At 41.9% G+C, this 20,927-nt stretch overlaps 1 protein-coding gene across 5 annotated transcripts in view; it reads right to left on the reverse strand.

Annotated features, from left to right (window-relative positions):
- Positions 1 to 20,927, reverse strand: part of RANBP17 (RAN binding protein 17) — a 284,952-nt gene that overhangs the window by 19,912 nt on the left and 244,113 nt on the right. For all 5 annotated transcript variants that reach the window (XM_079145395.1, XM_079145396.1, XM_079145397.1 and 2 more), the window contains 2 exons: positions 20,252 to 20,390; positions 6,567 to 6,733 (listed from right to left, as the gene is read on the reverse strand). In XM_079145395.1, the coding sequence (XP_079001521.1) occupies positions 6,567 to 6,733; positions 20,252 to 20,390 (306 nt within the window). The remainder of the gene's footprint in view (positions 1 to 6,566; positions 6,734 to 20,251; positions 20,391 to 20,927) is intronic.

Genomic DNA, 20,927 nt, shown 5'->3' on the forward strand with positions numbered 1-20,927 from the left:
ACACCTGCCCCCCCACCAAAAATAAGGTTTTAGACTAGAATCACCCTTCTAAAAATGAAAAATTTTATAATATCACAGTTAAAATGCCACTTTAATTTTAAAATAACTAGTGTTTTTCTATTTTTAAAACTAAACCAGTGGGCTGGGGCTGTAACTCAGTGGCAGAGTGCTTGCCTAGCATGTGTGAGGCACGTTTGATCCTCAGCACATTAAAAAAACATAAACAAATAAAATAAAGGAATGCTGTCCATCTACAACTACAAAACAATTAAAAAAAACTCAACTTGTCTTTGGGAACAGCAGACACCAGTTTTTCATTCTCTGAGGGTTACTCCCTTTTGGAGTTTTATTGCTGGTTGTCACCTAAATACTTTTTATTCAGTCAAGGTCCTCCTAGATATTCTGGTTTTATCATCAGTAATTAGTTTGTATACACATTCTCTGTCACACACAGATGCACACACACAACCAAACTCAATTTTATTTTTACCTCAAACAAATTTGGTTATTTAAACAACAAACCCCCAAAAGTTTGGAAAGTGTTAACTGAGTTTCACTGAACCCCTTCAGTATGCAAAGACACAACCAAATGTGCTAAAACACCCTCTTTAAGTTTCAGTTGTTTTAAGTATAGCAAAAGCAAAATAAAAAATTCAGTGAAACCAAAATAACTACATTCTTTTAAAACTACAATCTAGAAAGTTTGCTTGAAAAATTATCAAAAAGTCAGCTGGGAACAGCATTGCCGTAGCAGTGCCACATGGGATGTCCCTGAGGAAGACACTTAAGGGGACGTCCGGGGGACCTCGGCTCTGAAGTTCCTCAGGACCACACAACACAATGACAGCTGACAGCCAGACATGCGGGGATGGCCTGCCAACTCTTTCTGTTTTTGTCTTTTTAATTTTTAATCAGTGGCCAACACTTAAGAATCTGAATTTCTGGCTTTTCTTCAGGACAGAAATTTCACTTTCTGGGGAGAGTGGGCTTCCCTTCTTGTGACAATTAGCCAGAGCTGTGTTGCAGCTGCCTGCCGTGGACGGGCATGAGCACCAGAGGATTCTGGCTGTCCACCTCATTCAGGCTGACTGCTGGCCTTACAGGTGCCTTAGCAGGGCTTGAGGGAATCCAGGCGTCAGACTGGGGAGAACACCAGTAGAACTAACGGTACTGGTCAGCAGAAGTGTCCTTAAGGAGACTACACCGCGAAGAGGCGACGGGCGGCGCTCCATGCTGCTGGATAAGCAGGGAGAGTCACGCGCAGAGCTGCAGGGCCGGGCACAAGTGCGAAGCTCCTGCCTGATCCACACGGTCACTGCTGCTGCCTGGAGCAGACACCGTGAAGCAGACCTCAAGGCCTCCGGGAAAAGCCCCCAACACTACCAGACTCAGGCCTCCTTGAGGACACATGTCCTCCTCAACCTCATGCCCTGGGCGCCTGGCTATGGGAGGAGAGGGAGTGCCTGAGGGCCTTGCCTTAGTGGTGGAGGGAGCCACAGGGCTCCTTCTGCACCGGCTGGCAACGTCACTTGCCAGCATCACTTCCCTCTGCTTTGCCCGCTGCCTCCACAGGTCACTGCCCATCTGCTCTGTCCCAGCTGCAGGACGAAGTTGGGGTATCGGATGACTACTCTAAAGCACTTCACCTTAAGGATGGCCCCGTGGGACTTACTGGGCACTCAGCCTGCCCCCGGAACTGTGCAAAACCCATGTGCTGGGCCATGAGCTCTGCAGGTCGAGGTTCAGGCTGAGACCCTGTCCCTCCACAGGCTCTGTGACCCTGGTATAGTTGGTCTTCTCCTGCTTCGATGACAAGGTCGCACCGTCACAGGGATGCTGTGAGGAGGTCAGGAGTCTCACCGAGTCCCTTCAGTAGGCAAAGACAGCCCAAATGGGCTTCGCTTCTCCCAGGAGTGCACAGCATGTGTGTGCACGGTGTGTGGACAAGACCGGGAACACAGGAGGGGCTCCTGTTTTCCAGGGTCTAATGACGGGCCCCTGGCTGCCTTCAAACGCTGATCGAATCGTGAACATTCTTTCAACTCATTTTTGAGATCTACTGACATATTTTTGTTAATAAAACTACAAATCAACCAGGCTGAGCTATTTAGTTACGCAGAAGGCACACTTTCTGTTTAAGAAACATGAGAAATAGTTTTTAGTAATATCAGAAAATCTGGCTAATTATTTTTGAAAGAGGGTAAGAGATGTGACACATTTCACCTGCCTAGTTGTTTTCTACTGTGAGAACTTGCTGAGGTTCCAAGGTCAAAGTCTCAACAGCAGTTAAAGATGCGACTGCACTTTCTCCTACTCACTGTTATGGAATGGCATCTTAAGTATGAAAGATGTCTCGTATAGTATGTCACAATGTTGAGCAATAGCGTTTCAATCTAAACACAGAAATGAAAAAAGAGCAGATGATTTCCCTTTTGCTGTAATTCACTTTGGGATGCATGTCATGAAGAGCACTAGGCAAAAGCAATTTTCATTGATTGACTGACTGATTGAGGAAAAGGGTGAATGTTCTTTCAGTTACGTCCCCTACTGGAGTAGGATTCTCACAGCTCCTGACAGCTCTTCACAATGTGTAGTTAACCGCCGTGTTAGCAAAAATAAATAAATAAAAAACGAAATGAAAGAGAGGGAGAGAGAAGAAATCACAATGAGAACTTCTTTGGGTCTTCAGTCAGCTGGCTTGAGTTAAATAGATAAATAGAGGAGGGCAACAAATTCAAATCTAACAGCTCTAGTCCTCGCACAAAGGATCTGGGTGTTGGATACTCTTAATTACTGAAAAGTTCTGGAGCTAATTGCATAATCTAATCAGTAATACTGACAATCACTTTGTGCTTGTTCTACTTCTGTGGAAGCTACTATATTACTAGAGTGACTAGTTTTAAATGAAATTCTGATTTAGAGATGAATTCCTACACATCAGCCTCCTATTCTTATTTCAAATAGAATCAGCCCCATCTCTGAAATGCTCCTCTACTTCTACAAAACATGTGAATCTGTGATATAACTCAGGATATAACTAAGTGGATGCTGATCCACACCCTGACCAGCTCTGAAACATTTCATGTATGAATATTATTTTCCCAATTATTGTAGCAGATCAGTGCCTGATCCACCGCCCTTTGGGGTGCTCGGTGACCTGATCCCTGTTACTGCTGGTCTGTTGGGAAGATTCTAGTTTATTCACCTACTAGCACAACAGCACTGGGGACATCACACCCCCCCATGTAAACTGGACTCTTCTCAGCTGCTGGGTCAAAGCAGTGCCGGTGAGGTGAGAATCCTTACTTGATACAGATTCACCTACAGCGAATCTTCAAGTGGACTAGACTTTAATGCTTGCCAAGTTAGATTTGGTTGCAAATATGGAAGATGGCTTATTTGAAGAACATCTAGAGAAGATCGAAAGCCACTGTAGTTTGTAACAAACACATTTCCAGGTGAGAGGCACTTAACAAGTCCTTCCCAGGCTGTGGCATGCAAATGGGAAAGCCTGTGGGTCAGCAGGACCTGGCGTGACACTGCAAGTGGAAGGAGCTGTACCGTGCTGCAGCTGGGAACTGACACTCTTCATGCAGCTACACTTCCAGCAAAACAGGTCCAGGTTGGAGGAAAGCAGTTCAAAGTAGTAAATAATTGCAGAATCATTACATCAGTTTAGTTTAAAGAGCTGACAAACCCCCTCTAAACTCCAAGCACAATTAGTCATTAGGGTCTAGTTTTTCAGCACTGTTAAGCAATTTGTAACCCATTCCTTTTAATAGGGTTAGGCATTACTTAACCACACAGATGCCCTGAAAACTGAAACCTCAAGATATGAAGCAACAACCTTGTTCATTACCTTCTCTGATAGGCAAATCAGCTATAAAAACAGATTTTAATGGGCAACCAATGAATAATCAATGGCTCACTTTTCATCTGAGTGTGAGAATGAGAATAATCTAATACAAAGTCCCTCCGGTAAGAGGCCGAATCTTGGGCCTTGCTGCTCTTCAGGGCTGATTTATAAGGTTTTGGAAAGCTGATGTAAACAGATGATCAATGGGACCCATCCTGCTCCTAATAACCCCCAACTGGCTCACTCCCTCTTTTCCAGGTCCATCCCTCAGGCTATGCGCTCTGTCCGGCTAATTCTTCCCACTGCCCCTGCCTGCTGCTTTTACTCTGGCCATCCGTTCAGGCCAGCCGACTCACAAGTAATTTTATACGCAGCAGAGAGCGGGTGGAATTGATTTTTCACTCAGCACTCAGTTCCCATCTGAATAATTATCAATTTTACTGCCTCATAAAGGGAAGAGTCAAAATTTCAAATCAATTCAAAAGAGCTTTTGAGACGACAGAAACTGTGCATAAGAATAGAGGTCAAAGTTGTCAGTGACCTGAGGAGATGATGTCAGATATTACTATACCCAACAGTTGACATCAGAGCACTCAAGATGATACAACCTAGTGCTAATGCAAATCATATTTATGCTGACTACCAGAGACCAGTCATTAATATTTAAAATGCTATCTGAAAGCCTACATTCCAAATAAATAGAATGGATTCCACTGTTAATAAAGATATATCACTACTTAGTCATATGCTGCAAAGTGAAGAATTACCAAGTGTCATTAACACACAGAAATGACTTAAGCCGGCAGACACAGGGGAACCCAGGAAGACCCTCGGCTCCTGGCTACAGCTCTCACGCACAGCCTCCTCACTTTGCTTGCATTTTCTACCAACTTAGAAGTGTCTGCTGAACTGGGCCTTATGGCTGAATGCTGGCAGGAGGACCTGGTGGTGGACTTGTTCCCTGCCACGGTAGGGTGGGGCTCGGTCTGCTTTCTGGCCCTCCACCGATATCTATCTTCCTCAGCGAGGATGTGCCGAGTCAGCGGCTCTCGACCTTCTCCACGGAGCTCACCGAGGGCTGCGGCCCTCCCGACCCCACCAGACTCCACTGCTTCTGGCTGGGATGGAGACAGCTGGTGGCAGAGGGCAGCACCAAAACCTGACAGGGAAGATGTTCCAAGGGACACAGGGACATTCAAGAATCAACAGTGGGAGGAGTGAGGACCCAGGTTTTCGCACTCAACACCCCTGGGTCAAGTTCCACTCCTGTGCAAGCTTGCTGCACCTCAGCCTGCTCATCTGTCAAGTGGGGTGGCGGCACCCACTTCCCAGGGCTGTTGTGGGTCTAAGCGGGAAGCCCTCCCCTGTCGCTGTCATCGCTTTGTCATGGTATTACCAAAATGCCGGTGATTCTGTTTCCTTCACAACAGGGAACTTTTTACGGAGAGAAATCAGGTCTTCCGTGTCTGAATGGTTCCTGCCCCTTGCACGTGGCGAGTCCTCAACAGACGAGAGCCAGACATTACCATCCTGCCCAAACAGCTCTGGGCCACAGCCTGTGCTAATTCTCACTATGTCCCCTCTCCCTCCTCAGAAAGGAACTGGTTAAATGAAATGTTACCACAGACAAAGTTCACACGATTTCATTTCAATGTCAGCAAAGACGAGAGCCAGGAAGGAGGCCTCTCACGCCGTCTCGTGCTATTCTCATCATTTCTCACACACAGTGACATTTCCTGCGGATTGCAGGTGACGTGTCGCTCACTAAGGACACCATAGCAGGACACTACTGAAATATTTATATTTGCAAATCAAAGACTATTATGGTTATAATTGGGTAAAAGAAAACAACATGAAATATTATTTTCTAGACTTAGTGGAAGTAGGGTAGTGACAGTATAGCCATGAACAATGGCATCCTTCTCTTGGAAACACGCTGGTTGTTGCTACGGTGGCCTGCAGGAACAGTGCTGACTCTGACCCATGTCCGCCAATTAGAAAACAGATTTGAAAATAAAGAAACTGGTTTTACAACTTACTAATTAAAAATGTTCCTGGGAATATTACCTAATCTATCTGATCTGTGATTCCTCATCTGAAATTGGGAACAACACTAACTATAATCTGATGAGTGGATAGTTCCTAGCTAGCTGCCTGGCACAGACAAGGAGTCCAGCAAAGGGAAGCGTCCTCAAGACTTATCAGAGCCCACACAGGGCAACTACCGACATCATCAGAGGCTCCAGGAAAGAAATCAGTTTCTAGTTCCAGTTTTGCCCTATTTTTCTCGGACCTCTGAGTTCCTTTCCGAGGAAGGGCTGGGGAGCATTGTTTTTTTGAATTCTAGCCTCACTAAGGTGAGATGAAGGACATCTGGATTTTTTGAGGGTGGGAAGCCTGAGGCCACTTCCACTCTCAAGGAAAATACTCGGAAATAATTGCTAAAGACTCTTGGCAAGAACAGTTGTTCTCATAACTTTCCCGTGTCCATATATGAGTACACGACCGTGAAACTCCGTATCGGTAGGTATGGTACAGCCATAAGACTCGGATCCTGATTAGGATAAGTTGTGTATAAGGCATCAAATACACTCTACTGCCTTGTATATATAAAAAGAACAAATAAAAAAAACAACAAAGAAGAACAGTTGTTCTAGGGACGTTCAGGACCAGGTTGGCTTCTGGGTCACTGTTTCCTAAGTTAGGTTACCTGCTGCAGGACGTCTGGGTTTTGCTGCATAAAGTGTAAGAGTCTCTGACCAGCCTGGGCAGCCTCTCTGCATCGAAGTGGCTTCTTGCCCTCTTTTGCTATGTGCTTGAAGAGGTAGGTGACGATGTGGTCCAAACTGGTACAGCAGCTGGAGGAGACAACTGTATCTGGACGAACGACAAAAAGAAATTCATCTGCATGAGGGAAGTGTTTGTGGCAATGGATTCTACTGTCTCCATTAAAAAAGAATCACCATCTGCTTTCAAAACACTTCCACCAAACTCCAAGTTCCTCGAGGGCAGAGTGCCTGGCTTCTTTCTTTAAGCCAAGTGCTGATCACAGGGTCTGGCACGGAGACACCGCAGTAAGCAAATGATTCCTAGCCGGTACAGGACAGAGGTCTCTGGGACTTAACAGCATCTGTTCAAGTGACTGTTTATTAAACATCTATGGTGCAAAGAGCTCTGAGCTTCAGGGGAAACCCACCCAGGGGTCAAACAGCTTACACTTTGGCACATAAGTCACCATAACACAATGCTATGGAGAAATGGGTAACACTGCTGTGGGGATTCGGAGGGAGATCACACTCAGATGGGAGTCCGGGAGAGTTTGGTGAAGAAGGCAGACCCTGAACCAGGCTTGCAAAGATTACTCCAGCTAGACATAAGGAAGAACACTTTTCAGGTAGAGAGATCAGCATGAGGCAAGACAGTGTGGTGGGAGAGGCTTGGATTTTGGAGTCAGACACTCTGGTTTCAAATCCCATTGTTTCCGGTCACCTGCTGTGTTGGAACTACAAAAGCACCATGTAACTTTTCTCACTGTTTGTAAACTATCTTGTCAGCTGAATGAGAAGAAAATGAGAAGCTCATTGTAATAACAACAGTATTTACTGAGAGTTAACTGCGTGTCAGTTACAGTGTTCAGTGATTTGCATGGATTATTATTTTCAATCCTCACAACAGCACCATGATAATTTACAGGCCAGGACGGTGAGGCTTAGAGAGATAAAGTGACTTGTCCAATGACACCCAGCTGGAGCACTGTGCAGCCATGGTATGAAAATAAGCCAGGAGGAGAACTCTGGACCCAGATGCTTAACCACTTAAAACTAGGTATTAAGTGAAAATGTCTGTAAGCATCCGAGACCTTACAGCACAGCGAGCACTCAAGAACTTGCATGACTTGCTGGCCTGCCCTACAGAGAAGGACGTACTCAGGGAGTGGGATCCTGGCTGGAGTGAGAGGACCTGCAGGGGAGTCGGCGGGCAGGCCGACCCGGTAGGCTGGGGTCTTACTCCTTGGCATGCAAACAGGGGGCTGAGATAGCAACGTTTAATTTGAAAATCAAGGGAGGCACCACTGACGGCCCGAGCAAGCGCTGACACAGTCGAGCAGCCATAGAGTGTCTCCTTCGTACACTAAAACTGTCATCTCACTTGATTTTTTTTTTTCCAAATGGAGTTGTTTTTGTATTGACTTTGAATTTAGTAATTAAAATTTTTGGTTGTAAAGACTTTTTAAAAAATTTTTAAGATTTGTTCTAATTAGTTGTACATGACTGTAGAATGCATTTATACATTTTGATAAATCATACATAAATGGAGTGTAATCTCTCATTTTTCTGATTGTATACATTGCAGGATCACATCAGTCATGCAGTCATATATGTACAAGAGGTAATAATGTCTGTTTCACTCTACTTCCTTCCTACCCTCATACCCCTTCATATATATACGATGGAATATTACCTTTAAAGAAGAATCTCATTTGATTTTAATAACGGTTTTGTAATTAGGTATTGTTTACATTTTTAAAATGGGAAAAACTAAGGGCTGGGGATCTAACACAGTGGTAGAGAGTTTGCCTAGTATGTACAGAGCCCTGGGTTTATTCCAGCATTGTAGAGAGAGGTGGAAGAGAGAGAGACACACACTATTAAAACTCAATAGTGAAGTAGTTTATCCAAACTCCATGATTTAAACTCACAGCATGACACTGCCCATATTTTCAGGCTAACAATGGCATCTAGATCAACCCCTGGAAGTTTATGATTAGTAAAAGAAACAATTAAAAATGGTGAAAGCCCGTGGCGCACGCTTGTAGTCCCAGTGGCTCAGGAGGCTGAGGCAGGAAGATCACAAGTTCAAAGTCAGCATCAGCAACAGTGAGGTGCTAAGCAACTCAGTGAGATCCTGTCTTTTAATACAACACAAAACAGGGCTGGAGATGTGGCTCAGTGGTCGAGTGCTCCTGAGTTCAGTTCCCATACCCCCCAATCCCCTGCAAAATGGTAAATACAGTAGAAGTAGACCAAGAAAGTAGAGCTGGGGGAGGTGGGTTATAAACTCTGCAAGGGAAGAGTTTCTAATTCATGTCTAATATTCTGAGACACATGTACGTCCAATGTAGATAAAAGTTGAAATATTAGCTGAGTTACATAAAGAATGGGAAACTAAAGCTGTCCTGAAAAAGTTTTCCAGAGAAGATCTTGAGTTGTATTTAGTATAATACCTAAGACTGACACAACACTACAGTTAAAGACACATCATTTCAGAGACAGGCCATAGAAGAACGAAGAAGGAGGTTTTAGGCAGGTTATGAAATATAGGAGACAACAGGAGCTGATGCAGGAGCGGGGGCCAGAGGCTGAATGAAAGCCTACAGACAGGCCTGGGCAACAGTTCTGGAAAACTGCAGGGCTATGAGGCTTTTAAGAAAGAAGTCTCTTTCTCCCCTACTAAAGTTATGGCATCCGACTCATTGATTAATTGGCAAATGGGCTGCTTATCTCTCCGCTGACCGGGTTACTGTGTAGGAAAGGGAGCTTGGTTTTACAGTCCTGGGAGATAGACAGGCTGAGGAGTCAGACTTATCTGCTTTCCTTTTCCCTTCATATTTCTACACTTGAAGTCCCAACCATGAAGTAAACAGATACGTACCCTAACACCTACAAAGTCAAGGGGGAAATAGATATGGCTCCCCTCCCAGTGAAGAGCAATATGCTATCAATCAAACACAAATTCTAAAGACTTCCCATAGATGTGGCGACAACATGCCATGCAGGTTGCATTAACAGGCTCCAGTCCCCTGAATCAGTGTGAGAAAGCCAGGTAAACGCTTCAGAGGCAAAGGCCGAGCTCACGTCCTCGCAAGGAGAGCTTCCATTACAGCTGATTTATGGTTGGGGGCTTTGAAAAACAGAAATGATATTTCCAGGTGAACTGAAAAGTATGGAATCCCAAGGATCAAGGGCATTTGGTCAAAAGCAGAATGAACAGTGCCGAGGACTCTGCATTCTTATTGGTTTCATTACCAGCAGTGCAAGCTATTGTGTGAGACTCAGATACTGAGACTCTCCTGACATGAAGGCCAGGAGGATGTCACGAATTTTCAAATTTTGTCCTAGTTCTTGGTGTTCAGAAATCTTTTCAAAAGGATTACAGCCAACATTTAGACAATTTTGGAAGTAATTTTTAGCCTAGTAGGTACTCCGTCCTTTCTGGCAACTTGTTTTTTGGCACTGAGAAGCCAAGTACTCCTTTCTCCTGCAGTGGCCTCTGCAGGAAGCACATGCATCATTAATAGCCTCCGTTTACCAAGACCCAGCACCAGAGCAGTTCTGGAAAGTTAACTATGCAGCAAAGAGTGCTTAACTCAGGGTCAGGAAGAGCGATAATGGGTTTAGCTGCCTTGGCTTCAGCTCAAAATTCACCACTGCACAAGAGAGGATGAAGGTCTTAGAAAAATAAGGTCTGAAAGGCAATTTCCAAGACAAAAGGCCTATCTGGGAGGTGTAGTAGTTTCGGAAATGGGAGAGTAGGTCTAAATCTATATTTTTTAGGTGTCTGACTTCAACTGAGCTTCAACTGCACAATCTGTGAAAAGTGTTCACATGCTGTCTACTTTGCACAGGCTGTGAAACATTAACGAGGTGGTGTGTGTGAAGCTGGACCCAGCACTCAGCACGTGGCCAGGGTTTCCTTTCCCACTTCCTGTTTACTTCCCTGGCTGTTGACCCCTTCAGGACCAAGCCTGGTAGACTGCCAGGGTAGCTCTCCTCTCTCATTAGCATGCTGGGATGGGAAAAACTAATGGACAGCATCTCGAACTTCTACCGAGTCCCTGCATATTTTGCTCCCGTAGTACATTCATATCATGGACTTAGGAATGTGCTGAAAATTACAAGATGCCCACTCTTATTCTTCACATACATTTTATTAAGAATGAACTTCACGGGGAAGTTCCAGAAGCCTCCAGCAGGCTCAGTGCTTGCTCCTCAGCTCTCCCAGCCGAGTGCTCTACCCCAGCTGCGCCCCAGCACCCTTTCCTTGTGGAGCTTCCCCACCATCCTTTGCTTCTACTTAGACCGTGTTCCCATGGCAGGGCCAGTCTTCAGGGGTGTCGCCTGCTCCCACCCCTGCAGCAGTGCACCTGGTCCCTCTGCTCATCACCCCATTGTCCTGATTCATCTGGCACTTATTGTGACCAGGCATTGTGACTTGGCAGCGTGTGTCCTCCTTTAGTTTATGTTTATCTTTCCCCATTAAAACACGAGCTTCTGCATGAGCAGGGACCATACCCGCCTGGCGCCCTTCAATCCCTTCGGTGCCCAGGTCTAGAATAGTACTTGGTTCACGGTATGTGCAAAACTAATAATTACTGAATAATCAAGTTAAGACTCATTATTAAGGGCGGCTTCTGGTGAGCCCTGGTCTTTATGTATGAGAGCATGCATGGGGTGTAGGGTGGATGGCTGATTAAAAAAGAGCCTGAAGTTAAAAATGCTGAAAATGCTAATTAAGTAAATTTTAAAGTCACGTTCAGGATATTAGGCAAGTCACTAATTTATCACTGATGGAACTTTTCTGTTCTCCCCTTCTGTTCTTTTTCCCCATTGAGGCTATGGTAAAACTGAAATCCACTTATAACCCAAATAAAGCCAATAAATGCCTCTTGGCCACTGTATCACTGTTGCAAAAGAAAAACCCAACTGGCTACTTTGAATACTCTTTTGTCTTTCTGGAAGAGGACAGGATTCACCCATGGAGTCACCTAATGTCTGTAACATCAATTTGCAACAGTGTAAGAGGCTGAAGATAAAATGATTAATTATAGGAAAACCTTTTCTGTCAGGGACCTAGCTGTCCAAGCTGCACCCTTCCTCAGGTGGCTGCTGTAAGGAGGTGAGGGAAGAAGGGAAACTCTTACCTGTTGTACATCTTAGGTGAACTGCTTCACCATTCTGAAGACACATCCTGCTCATCTGTACAATGAAGATGATATCACCTAATTAATTAATCAATAAATATTTAGGGAACACTTACTGTATGCCAGGAACTGAGAATAAAGCAGTGCTCAGGACACTGCTCTGTCCTTGAGGAGCTTACAGTCAATATAGATAAGGATGACCAGCCTCCCAGAGCACTGCCCACCTGTGGTGTGCAGGTGGTTCTGAGAAGGCAGAGGTGGACACGGAGGGCCTATGCAGATCGGCACAGGCTGTGCCTACCACACATTAATGAGGCAGAACTGGACTTAAAGCCACGATCAGCCTTCCCTCTGCAAGTCTACTCTGGCAAGAGTCCTTGGGTTTCATTAGAATGCAGACTCCAGGCCTGATCAAGATCACGCTTTGAGAATAACACAGCTGCTTCCAAGTAATTCAAAATCTTTAGTATTACTATGACGTGAGATAAAAAAGACTGTCAAGATAAACTGTAATAACAAAAGACAAGACTTCTTGCCCATGAAGAATCAGCTGCTATGAGAATTTGCCCGCTTGCCATAAACAAGAAAACAGGACAAAATATATGAAACAACGATTTTCAATTATTGCACAACAAGCAGTATAGGACTACTAAACCAGAGAGGAGGGAAATAAATGAGGTGATACTGACAAGGGCGGAAGCTCACTGCCCAAAGCAGCTTCCAGGCTGCAGGCCAGGAAGAGAAACCAAGCAAAGCCAGGGACCTCCGGAGCTGGAGAGAGAGACTGGGATCTGGGAGCCGAAGCAGCTGGAACTTGTTGTGCAGACGACCAGCATGTGGGGCCTGTAGAAGACAAGAGTTCCAGAGCTCCAGAGAACTGCAAGGGAGTCCCTGCCAGTGTGTCTGCACAGTGACTGTGCAATGTGAGCAAAAGCTCCCCACGGCTGAAAAGCAGTGGGCTGGACAATCCCCGAAGGTCACACGGAGCTGGGAAAAACTCCCAACACAGGCAGCACCGACGTGTCTTCCCAGGGCCACACCTCCTAGAGGGGCTCAGTCACTCCAAAATAAAGGCTGCTACTCGATCTCAAACTGACCGAAAAGGTACTCAACTGAAAGAACAAAATCCAAAAATCTTGAAAAAAATGTTAAAATTTACACTAAACAACAAAAAATTCACAATGTCTGGCATCAATAAAAAAATCACAAGGCACAGAAAATGAAAAAATATGAGCCACAAAGAAGAAAAATATAAATTGACAGAAAAAGATCTAGAAATGACTTTAGTAGACAAGGACTTTTAAAAAGTTGTTACAAATCTTATAAATATGATCAAGGTTAAAATAAAACATGAATTTGATGAGGAAAAAATGGAAGATATAGAAAAGGCCTGAACACAGGCATGGTGAAAACTGCCTATCCACTTAGGTGGTCAAGGCAGGAGGATCACTTGAGCCCAGGAGTTGAGGGCCAGCCTGCACAAAAAGCGAGATCTCTCATCTCTTAAAAAAAAAAAAAAAAAAAAAAAAAAGACCAAAATTCAATTTCTAGAGAATAAAACTACGATGTCTAAAATGAAAGAAATACTGGATTAACAAAGCAGATTAGTTAATGTAAAAACGAAGATCAGTGAACTTGCTATACAGTTCTAGAAACTACTCAAAATCAAGAATAGAGAGGCAAAAAGTGAACAGAACAAACAGACAAAACCCCTAAACCAGACAGTGCGTCCCTGACCTGTGGGCCAAGAGCAAGGGGAACACAGCACACGTGGACCTGGAGCCAGAACTAACGGAAAGGGAGGGGCAGATGGCGATTCCTTAGGAGTAAACAGGGATGACATTATTTGAAGATGCAGATTTTTTTTTTATTTTATTTTATTTTTTTTGTTTTTTTTTGAAGATGCAGATTTTAAAGACCTAGACCACCACTGAAAAATGAAGAGGCAAGGCTAAAGACCACAGGGGGCGTAAGAGGGACTCGAGAAATGGTCAATTCATCCAAAGTAAAATAATGCAGGAAAAAGGCAAAAAACAGAGAGGCAGAGACAATAAGGAGAAAACAAACAATGCCAGTTACAGTAACTGGCTGAAATACTCTTCAAAGGCAGCGGCAGTCAGATTTGATCTAAAAGTCTGACTCCACTATATGCTGTGTGTTGGAAAATGTCCTTGTTCTATCCCCAAAAACTGAATGTGAGGTTAAAGGATAGGGAATTACGATTGCGGATGGAATAAAGTTTGCTAATCAGGAAGATTATCCTGGATTTACTAGGTGAGCCCACTCTAAACCTTAAACTTGAGAAGGAGAGGCAGAAGAGGTCAGTCAGAGGAGATGCTTGTGACTCCGAAAGCTGAGGCAGGAGGATTCCAAGTTAAAGGTCAGCCTTAGCACTAAGCAAGACCCTGTCTCAAAAACAAAACAAACAAACAAAAACAGGGACGGGAGGGTGTAGCTCAGAGGTAAAATACCCCTGGGTAAAACCCCAGTACCCCAAATCAGTAAACAAACAAGTAACAACAACAAAAAACCCTACATTTCTTAAAAAGTAAAGGATGGAAAAGGAGACAAGGCTAAATAAAAAGAAAGCTGGAGAAGTTATGAAAAATTTCAGAGGAAAGAATATTACCAGAGACAAAGAGGATGATTTTGTAATGATAAAAGGGTAAGTTCATCAAAGGAATATAATAATTCTAAATATATGTACCTAATAACAGAGCTATTTGAACAGAAATATTGATACAAAACCTGATAGAACTGGAAGACAGGACAGATCTATAACTGTAGTTGGAGACCTAAGCCTTTCTCTTTGGTTCATGCATAGAAAAAAACAGCATCATCCAACCAACCAGCCAGCCAGCCAGCCAGCCAGGAAGAACAGAGAGGACGGGAAGGTCACTATTGACTGGAGCTGGCACAGGGCACTCCCCAGCAATGACACACACATTAGGTTACGTATCCTTGAAGCATTCACTACAGTGCAGATCATAAAGAGGTCTTAATAAATGATTTTTTACCTTTTAAAATTTACTAAAAATCAAAAATTACTACATATTCGATGATACAATGGAATAAAACTCGAATCAATCACAGACAAGTATCAGGATCCTCTCCAACTACTGGAAAATTAAACAATATGCTTCTAGATAACAATCTACTGCTTGAAGAAAAAAATCAGCAGGACAATTGGAAAACACTCTTGAACTGAATATAAACAGAAGCAAAATACACCTTAATTTGTTAGATATAGCTATAGTAGTGCTCAGATTAAAGCATTAAAAGTACATATTAAAAAGGAAGAAAGGCCTAAAATCAATGATCTAAGCTTCCATCTGAAGAAAAAATAAACTAGAAAAGGTAAAAATCAAGTGGAGAAAGGAAATGAAGGTCATACTTGAAATCAGTGAAATAAAAATAACAGAAAAAAAATCAATGAACAATGAAAATAATTCTTTGCAATAAAACTGATAAACTATAGCTGGAATGATCAAAGAAGAAAAACAGACAAAAGAGAGGAGAAAGAGAGAAGAAGAGAGGAGGAGGAAGAGGGGAAGGGCAAAGGGAAGGTGGGAGGGGGATAAGAATAAGGATAATATAATGCAAACTGCCAATATCAGGAATGGAAGAGGGACATCATTACAGGTCCCACAGAGGTAAAACTGGAGAGCAAGGGGATACTATTAACAATTTCATGTCAATAAAGTTAGATGAAATGGACAAATTCTTTTAAAGACACAAACAACTAAATAGTCTCAAGATGAAATGGACAAATGGAATAGCTATATGTCTATTAAAGAAATTTAATTTAATTTGTGGTTAAAAACCTTCCAAAGAAAACTTTAAGTTTGATGGTTTCATTGGGAAATTCTATCAAATGTTTAAGATAAAATAAATAAACATTCTATACAAACATGAGGAACAGGAGAGAACATTTCTTAGCTAGTCTCATGAGGACACCAGACTGACTAAAACAAGGCGAGGATATGAAAATGGAAAGTTCCACAAGAACCACAGAGGAACATGTCAATGCCCGTCAACAGTAGGATGCAAGAAGGTGGACCAGAATTCTAGCAAACTGAATCCAAAAATATGCATTGGCTATGTGTCACAGCCAATATGGAATGCAAAGTTGATTTATATTGTGGTTTGGACTGAATATTGTTGGTTTGAATACTGTTTAATGTGCTCATTAACATTTTATGTAATCTATTAACAGACAAAAAGGAAATACTATATGATCACATCAGTAGATACAGAAAAAGCACCTGATAAAATTCAACACTCATTCATAATAATAATCTCAGAAAACTACGAACAGAAAGAATTTCTTCCAAAGGCAGCTATGAGAAACCTAACATTATACTGAATAGCATGAAACAGAATACTTGCCTCCGGAACTGGAGATAAGAAAAAATGATGTTTGCTATACACTTCTATTCAATATTTTATTGCAGGTTCTAGCCAATGTGATAAGACAAGAAAAAAAAAAAAAAAAGGCACATGGATTGGAAAGGATAGGATAAAACCTCTTCATTTGCTAATACAACTACGTAGAAAATCTTAAGAAATCTACAAAAAGTTGGCAGAACAAGTGAGTTTAGTAAGGCTATAGGCTATAGTCAATAAATTAAAAAAAATAATTTTGATTCTATATCAAAGCAAAACAGGGGGCTGGAGTTATGACTCAGTGATAGAGCACTTGCCTGGCATGTGTAAGGACCTGGGTTAAATACTCAGCACCACATATAAATAAATAAAATAAAAGATCTATTGACAACTAAAAATAAAATTAAAAAAAGAAAGACAACTTAAAATGCCACTGATAATAGCATAAAAACCATAAAGTATTTAATTATAATAAAATATGCACAAGACTCAAATTCAAAGCTATAAAAATGCTGTTGAGAGAAGTTAAAGAAGACCTAAATGAATAGAGAGATAATTTTCAGGAATTGAACACTGAATAGTATTAATATGTCAATATTGATGTCATATCCAAATAGAGTTATAGATTTAATGCAAACCCAAACAAAATTCCCCTTTTTTGTTTTGCTTTTATTATTATGTTATAGTTGTACATAATGGTTGGGTTCATTTTGACATAATCATACATGGAATTCAATTTACTCCATTTTGGTCCCTGGTTCCCTTGTTTGTCCTCCCCTCCTCCCTCTTCCTACTCCCCTTCTTTTACTCTATTGGTCTACTTTCCACTCATTTAGTTTTAATTGGTGATATGTACGCATATGTGTGTGTGTATGTGTGTATATATAAACTATGACATTCATCGTGGTATATCTATACATGCCCGTAGTGTGATTTTGTCAAATTAAGTCCATATTTCCTTCCCGTTACCATTCCTCCTCCCTCACAATCTCCTCCTACTACACTGACCTTCCCTCTATCTTAATGATATTCAATTCCCTCTCCCTGCCCCCTTATTTTGCTCTAGCTTCCACATATGAAAGAAAACATTCAATTTTTGATTTTCTGAGTCTGGCTTATTTTACTTAGTATGATGTTCTCCAGTTCATTCTTCTTTATGGCTGAGTAAAACTCCGTTATGTACACGTACCACATTTTCTTTATTCATTAGTCTATTGATGGGCATCTGGGCTGGTTCCAGATCCTGCTATTTTGAGTTGTGTTGCTATAAACATTGATATGGCTGTATCACTACAGTATGCTGATTTTAGTTCTTTTGGATAAATACAGAGATTACTATCCAGAATATATAAAGAATTCAAAAGCTTAACACCAAAAAAACAAAAACAAAAAAAAAAAAAAAAAAAAAAAAAAAACCCCAAAAACAAATAAACAAAAAACAACCCAATCAAGAAATGGGCAAAAGAACTCAATAGATATTTCTTAAAAATAAAAAACAAAAAACCACAAATGGTCCACAAATACATGAAAAAACGTTCAACATTCCTAGCAATTAGGGAAATGCAAATCATAATTATACTGATAGTTCATCTTACTCCCATCAGAATGGCAATTATGAAGAATACAAATACTGGTGAGGATGTGGGGAAAGAGGTGCAACCATATATTGTTGGTGGGACTGCAAATCAGTACAACCACTCTGGAAAGCAGTATGGAGATTCCTCGAAAAGCTAGGAATAGAACTACCATATGAGCCAGCTCCCCGACTCCTCAGCATTTATCCAAAAGAACCAAAATCAGCATACTCTTTTCCTTTAAACTTGAGAAATGAAGAAGTTGATTCTAAAATATCTATAAAAAGGTAAAGGACCCAGAATAATTAAACTAATTTTTAAAAGAGAAAAACAACACTAAAAGGCTAAAATACAGGATTTTAAGACCCCTGATAAAATTATGACATATACTATTGGCACAAGATGAGCAAATAGGTAAGGATGTTCATCAACAAAAGGGACTAGAACAATTGGCTGTCCATCTGTTAAAAAAATCATCTGAGCTTTTCCTGCATACCATACATAAAAATTAAATTGAAATATATCACAGACTTTGACATTGGAGGTAAACCCATCAAACTTCTAGAAGAAAACCTAGAAGAAATCTTTATGGCCTTGGCTAAGCATAGATTTCTTTGAACCATCACTACCACTACAAAAGATAACTTGGACTTCCTCAAAACTAAACATCTGTTCTTTAGAAAATGCTGTTAGGAAAACACAAAGACAATCGCAGGCTGAAACATATCCGCAGAACTTATATCTGAGGAAGGATCTGTATTCAGAATATACAACTCCTCTCACTGCTCAGTAACAAAATAACCCAGTTAAAAAAGTTAGTAAAAGGTTTGAACAAACACCTCACCAAGAGGATATGTGAAAGGTAAAGAAGCACAAGAAAATGCGTACATCTTTGTTAGTGGAATGCAGATTAAAACCCCAGTGAGATTCCACTTCACATCTTGGCATCAGATCTGCTATTTTGCTGTCGCCATTATTCTCCCTCCCCCCACAACACTTTACAACCTAGACTGCGAGCCCCAACTTCCTAGCCAGTCACGGGTCCAGATTGTTAGCCCACGAACCTCCTCGCCAGCCACTGGTCCATTGTTATTAGCCCATGAAATTCCACTACTTAAGAATGGCTCCCCCGCCATTCTCTCTCTCTCTTGCTCTTACATGTGCTGTCACTCTCTCTCTCTCATTTTCTCTCTCTCTCTCCTCCTCACTCTTGCTCACTCTCGGTCTCTCTCTCACCCTGCAGGCAGACTCTCTGCCTGTCCGCTTTATAAAATCTCCTGTGTGAGTTCCCGCGTCCAGAGGTTTCTGTGTGCTTTCGCATATGCTACATGGTGAGATCACAGACACAAGCAGCAAGTGCTGGTGAGGGTGAGGAGCGAATGGACCCCTTCTACAGTGCTAGAACCAAATGGTGCAGTCACCTTGGGTAACAGTTGCTTCAGATTTTAAAAATATACTTAGCATGAAACCCAGAGAGTCTATTCTAGCAATCTAGACAAGGGAAATAATGACCTTATGATTGATCTATTTATCATCTATCTGCCTGCATACCTGCTTACCTCCTTACTGATCTACCCATCTACCTATCTATCTCAATCACAAAAGAACTTATGCATGAATGTTCACAGTGGCAATATTCAAAATAGTCAAAGACGAGAAGCAACTCCAATGTCTACCAGTTAGTGAACGGACAAACACTGAGGTAGTCCACATGATGAAATAATACTCAGCAAGAGAAAGAGAGAAACTGAGCCAGGTGTGGTGGCACATGCTTGTAACTTCATGACGTGGGAGGCTCAGGCAGGATGACAGCAAGTTTGAGGCCAACCTCAGCAACTCAGTGAGGAGACACTGTCTCAAAATAAAATAAAAAAGATTGGGATGTAGCTCAGAGGAAGAGCCCTGGTACCAAAAACCAAAAAAAAATTAATGAAAAGCCAAATAAAAGCACAACACAACAAAACAAAGACAAAACCCCAAGACAAACAACGGTGACAACAAACCCCAAGACAAACAACAAAAACCCCACTGGCCTGCAGAACAATACGGATGACTGTCAAAGGCATCATGCTAAATGAAAGAAGCCAGACACAAACAACTTCATATCCCGAGTCCACTTACATGGAATTCTGGAAAAGGCGAAGACAAAGCAGACAGCAGTCCTTTGAGATGGGCAGGGAGAAGGAACTGATTTGAGGGGACATAAAGGAGCTTTTGGTGATGATGAAAGCATTCTACACATTGATTGTGGGGGCTCATTTGTCAGGACTGATCATACTATTCATGTAAAATCAGTGATTTTTACTGCATATAAATTACACTTCAATAAAATTGATTATAAAATGACAAACTATATCAAAATGTATTTTTCCCACTTGCAAATAAGAGTTCTAAAATAATCTTTCAGTTTGCGTTCACAATACCTCTTTCTCTTTTGGAGGATGAATGTCAACGAGCACACAGATGAAGAGACTGTGAGTTTTGCTAGGCAACAATGTTCTCCACGATCCTTACCGAGAGTAGTAAGTCCTTCTGAGATAGAAGTGAGGACATACAGGAGCACAGGAGGCTCCAGGTTGGTGATGAAGCTCATGTGGTCCTGGGTGAGACACTCCAGGAGTGGGTAGTAAGACTGGCTCAGCTTCCGATATTGCTACAACACAGAGAGACCACACGTCAAGCCACAGGGAACAAAGAGTCACGTACAGTACTCTGGAAATGCCTCTTATAACACTGGAAATGGTAAACTTATTTTAAAATACAAGGTCAATAAATATATAAAACAAATGGCATAATGATTCCCAATTCAGCATTTAAAGGGGTTCTAACAGGAATCCCTGGATCTCTAGAAACATTAATATGAAGCTATAACGTGAAATGTCATTTCAATTTTACTCTATATGGCTAACACCTAAATGCAAGTAAACATTCAGAAGACTGAATATTTTCCTGGACTGGAAATATTATAGCAATGCATAGTGCTAAATAGTGGCTAGGCAACCTTATTATTTTTTGTTTTTTTAAGCCCGAAGAAATCTGCTGTTATAAGAGGACTTGGCATCATAGTCTGATATATTTAAACAATGCCAACCCATTTTACTAAATCATTATTTGGTAAATGGCTTCATATTTGCCATATACATAAGAAACATACCTGGAAAATCTCAAATGCAACCCAAATTGATGTCAA

Source organism: Sciurus vulgaris, assembly GCF_902686455.1.
Source record: "Sciurus vulgaris genome assembly, chromosome: 6".
NCBI lineage: Eukaryota > Metazoa > Chordata > Mammalia > Rodentia > Sciuridae > Sciurus > Sciurus vulgaris.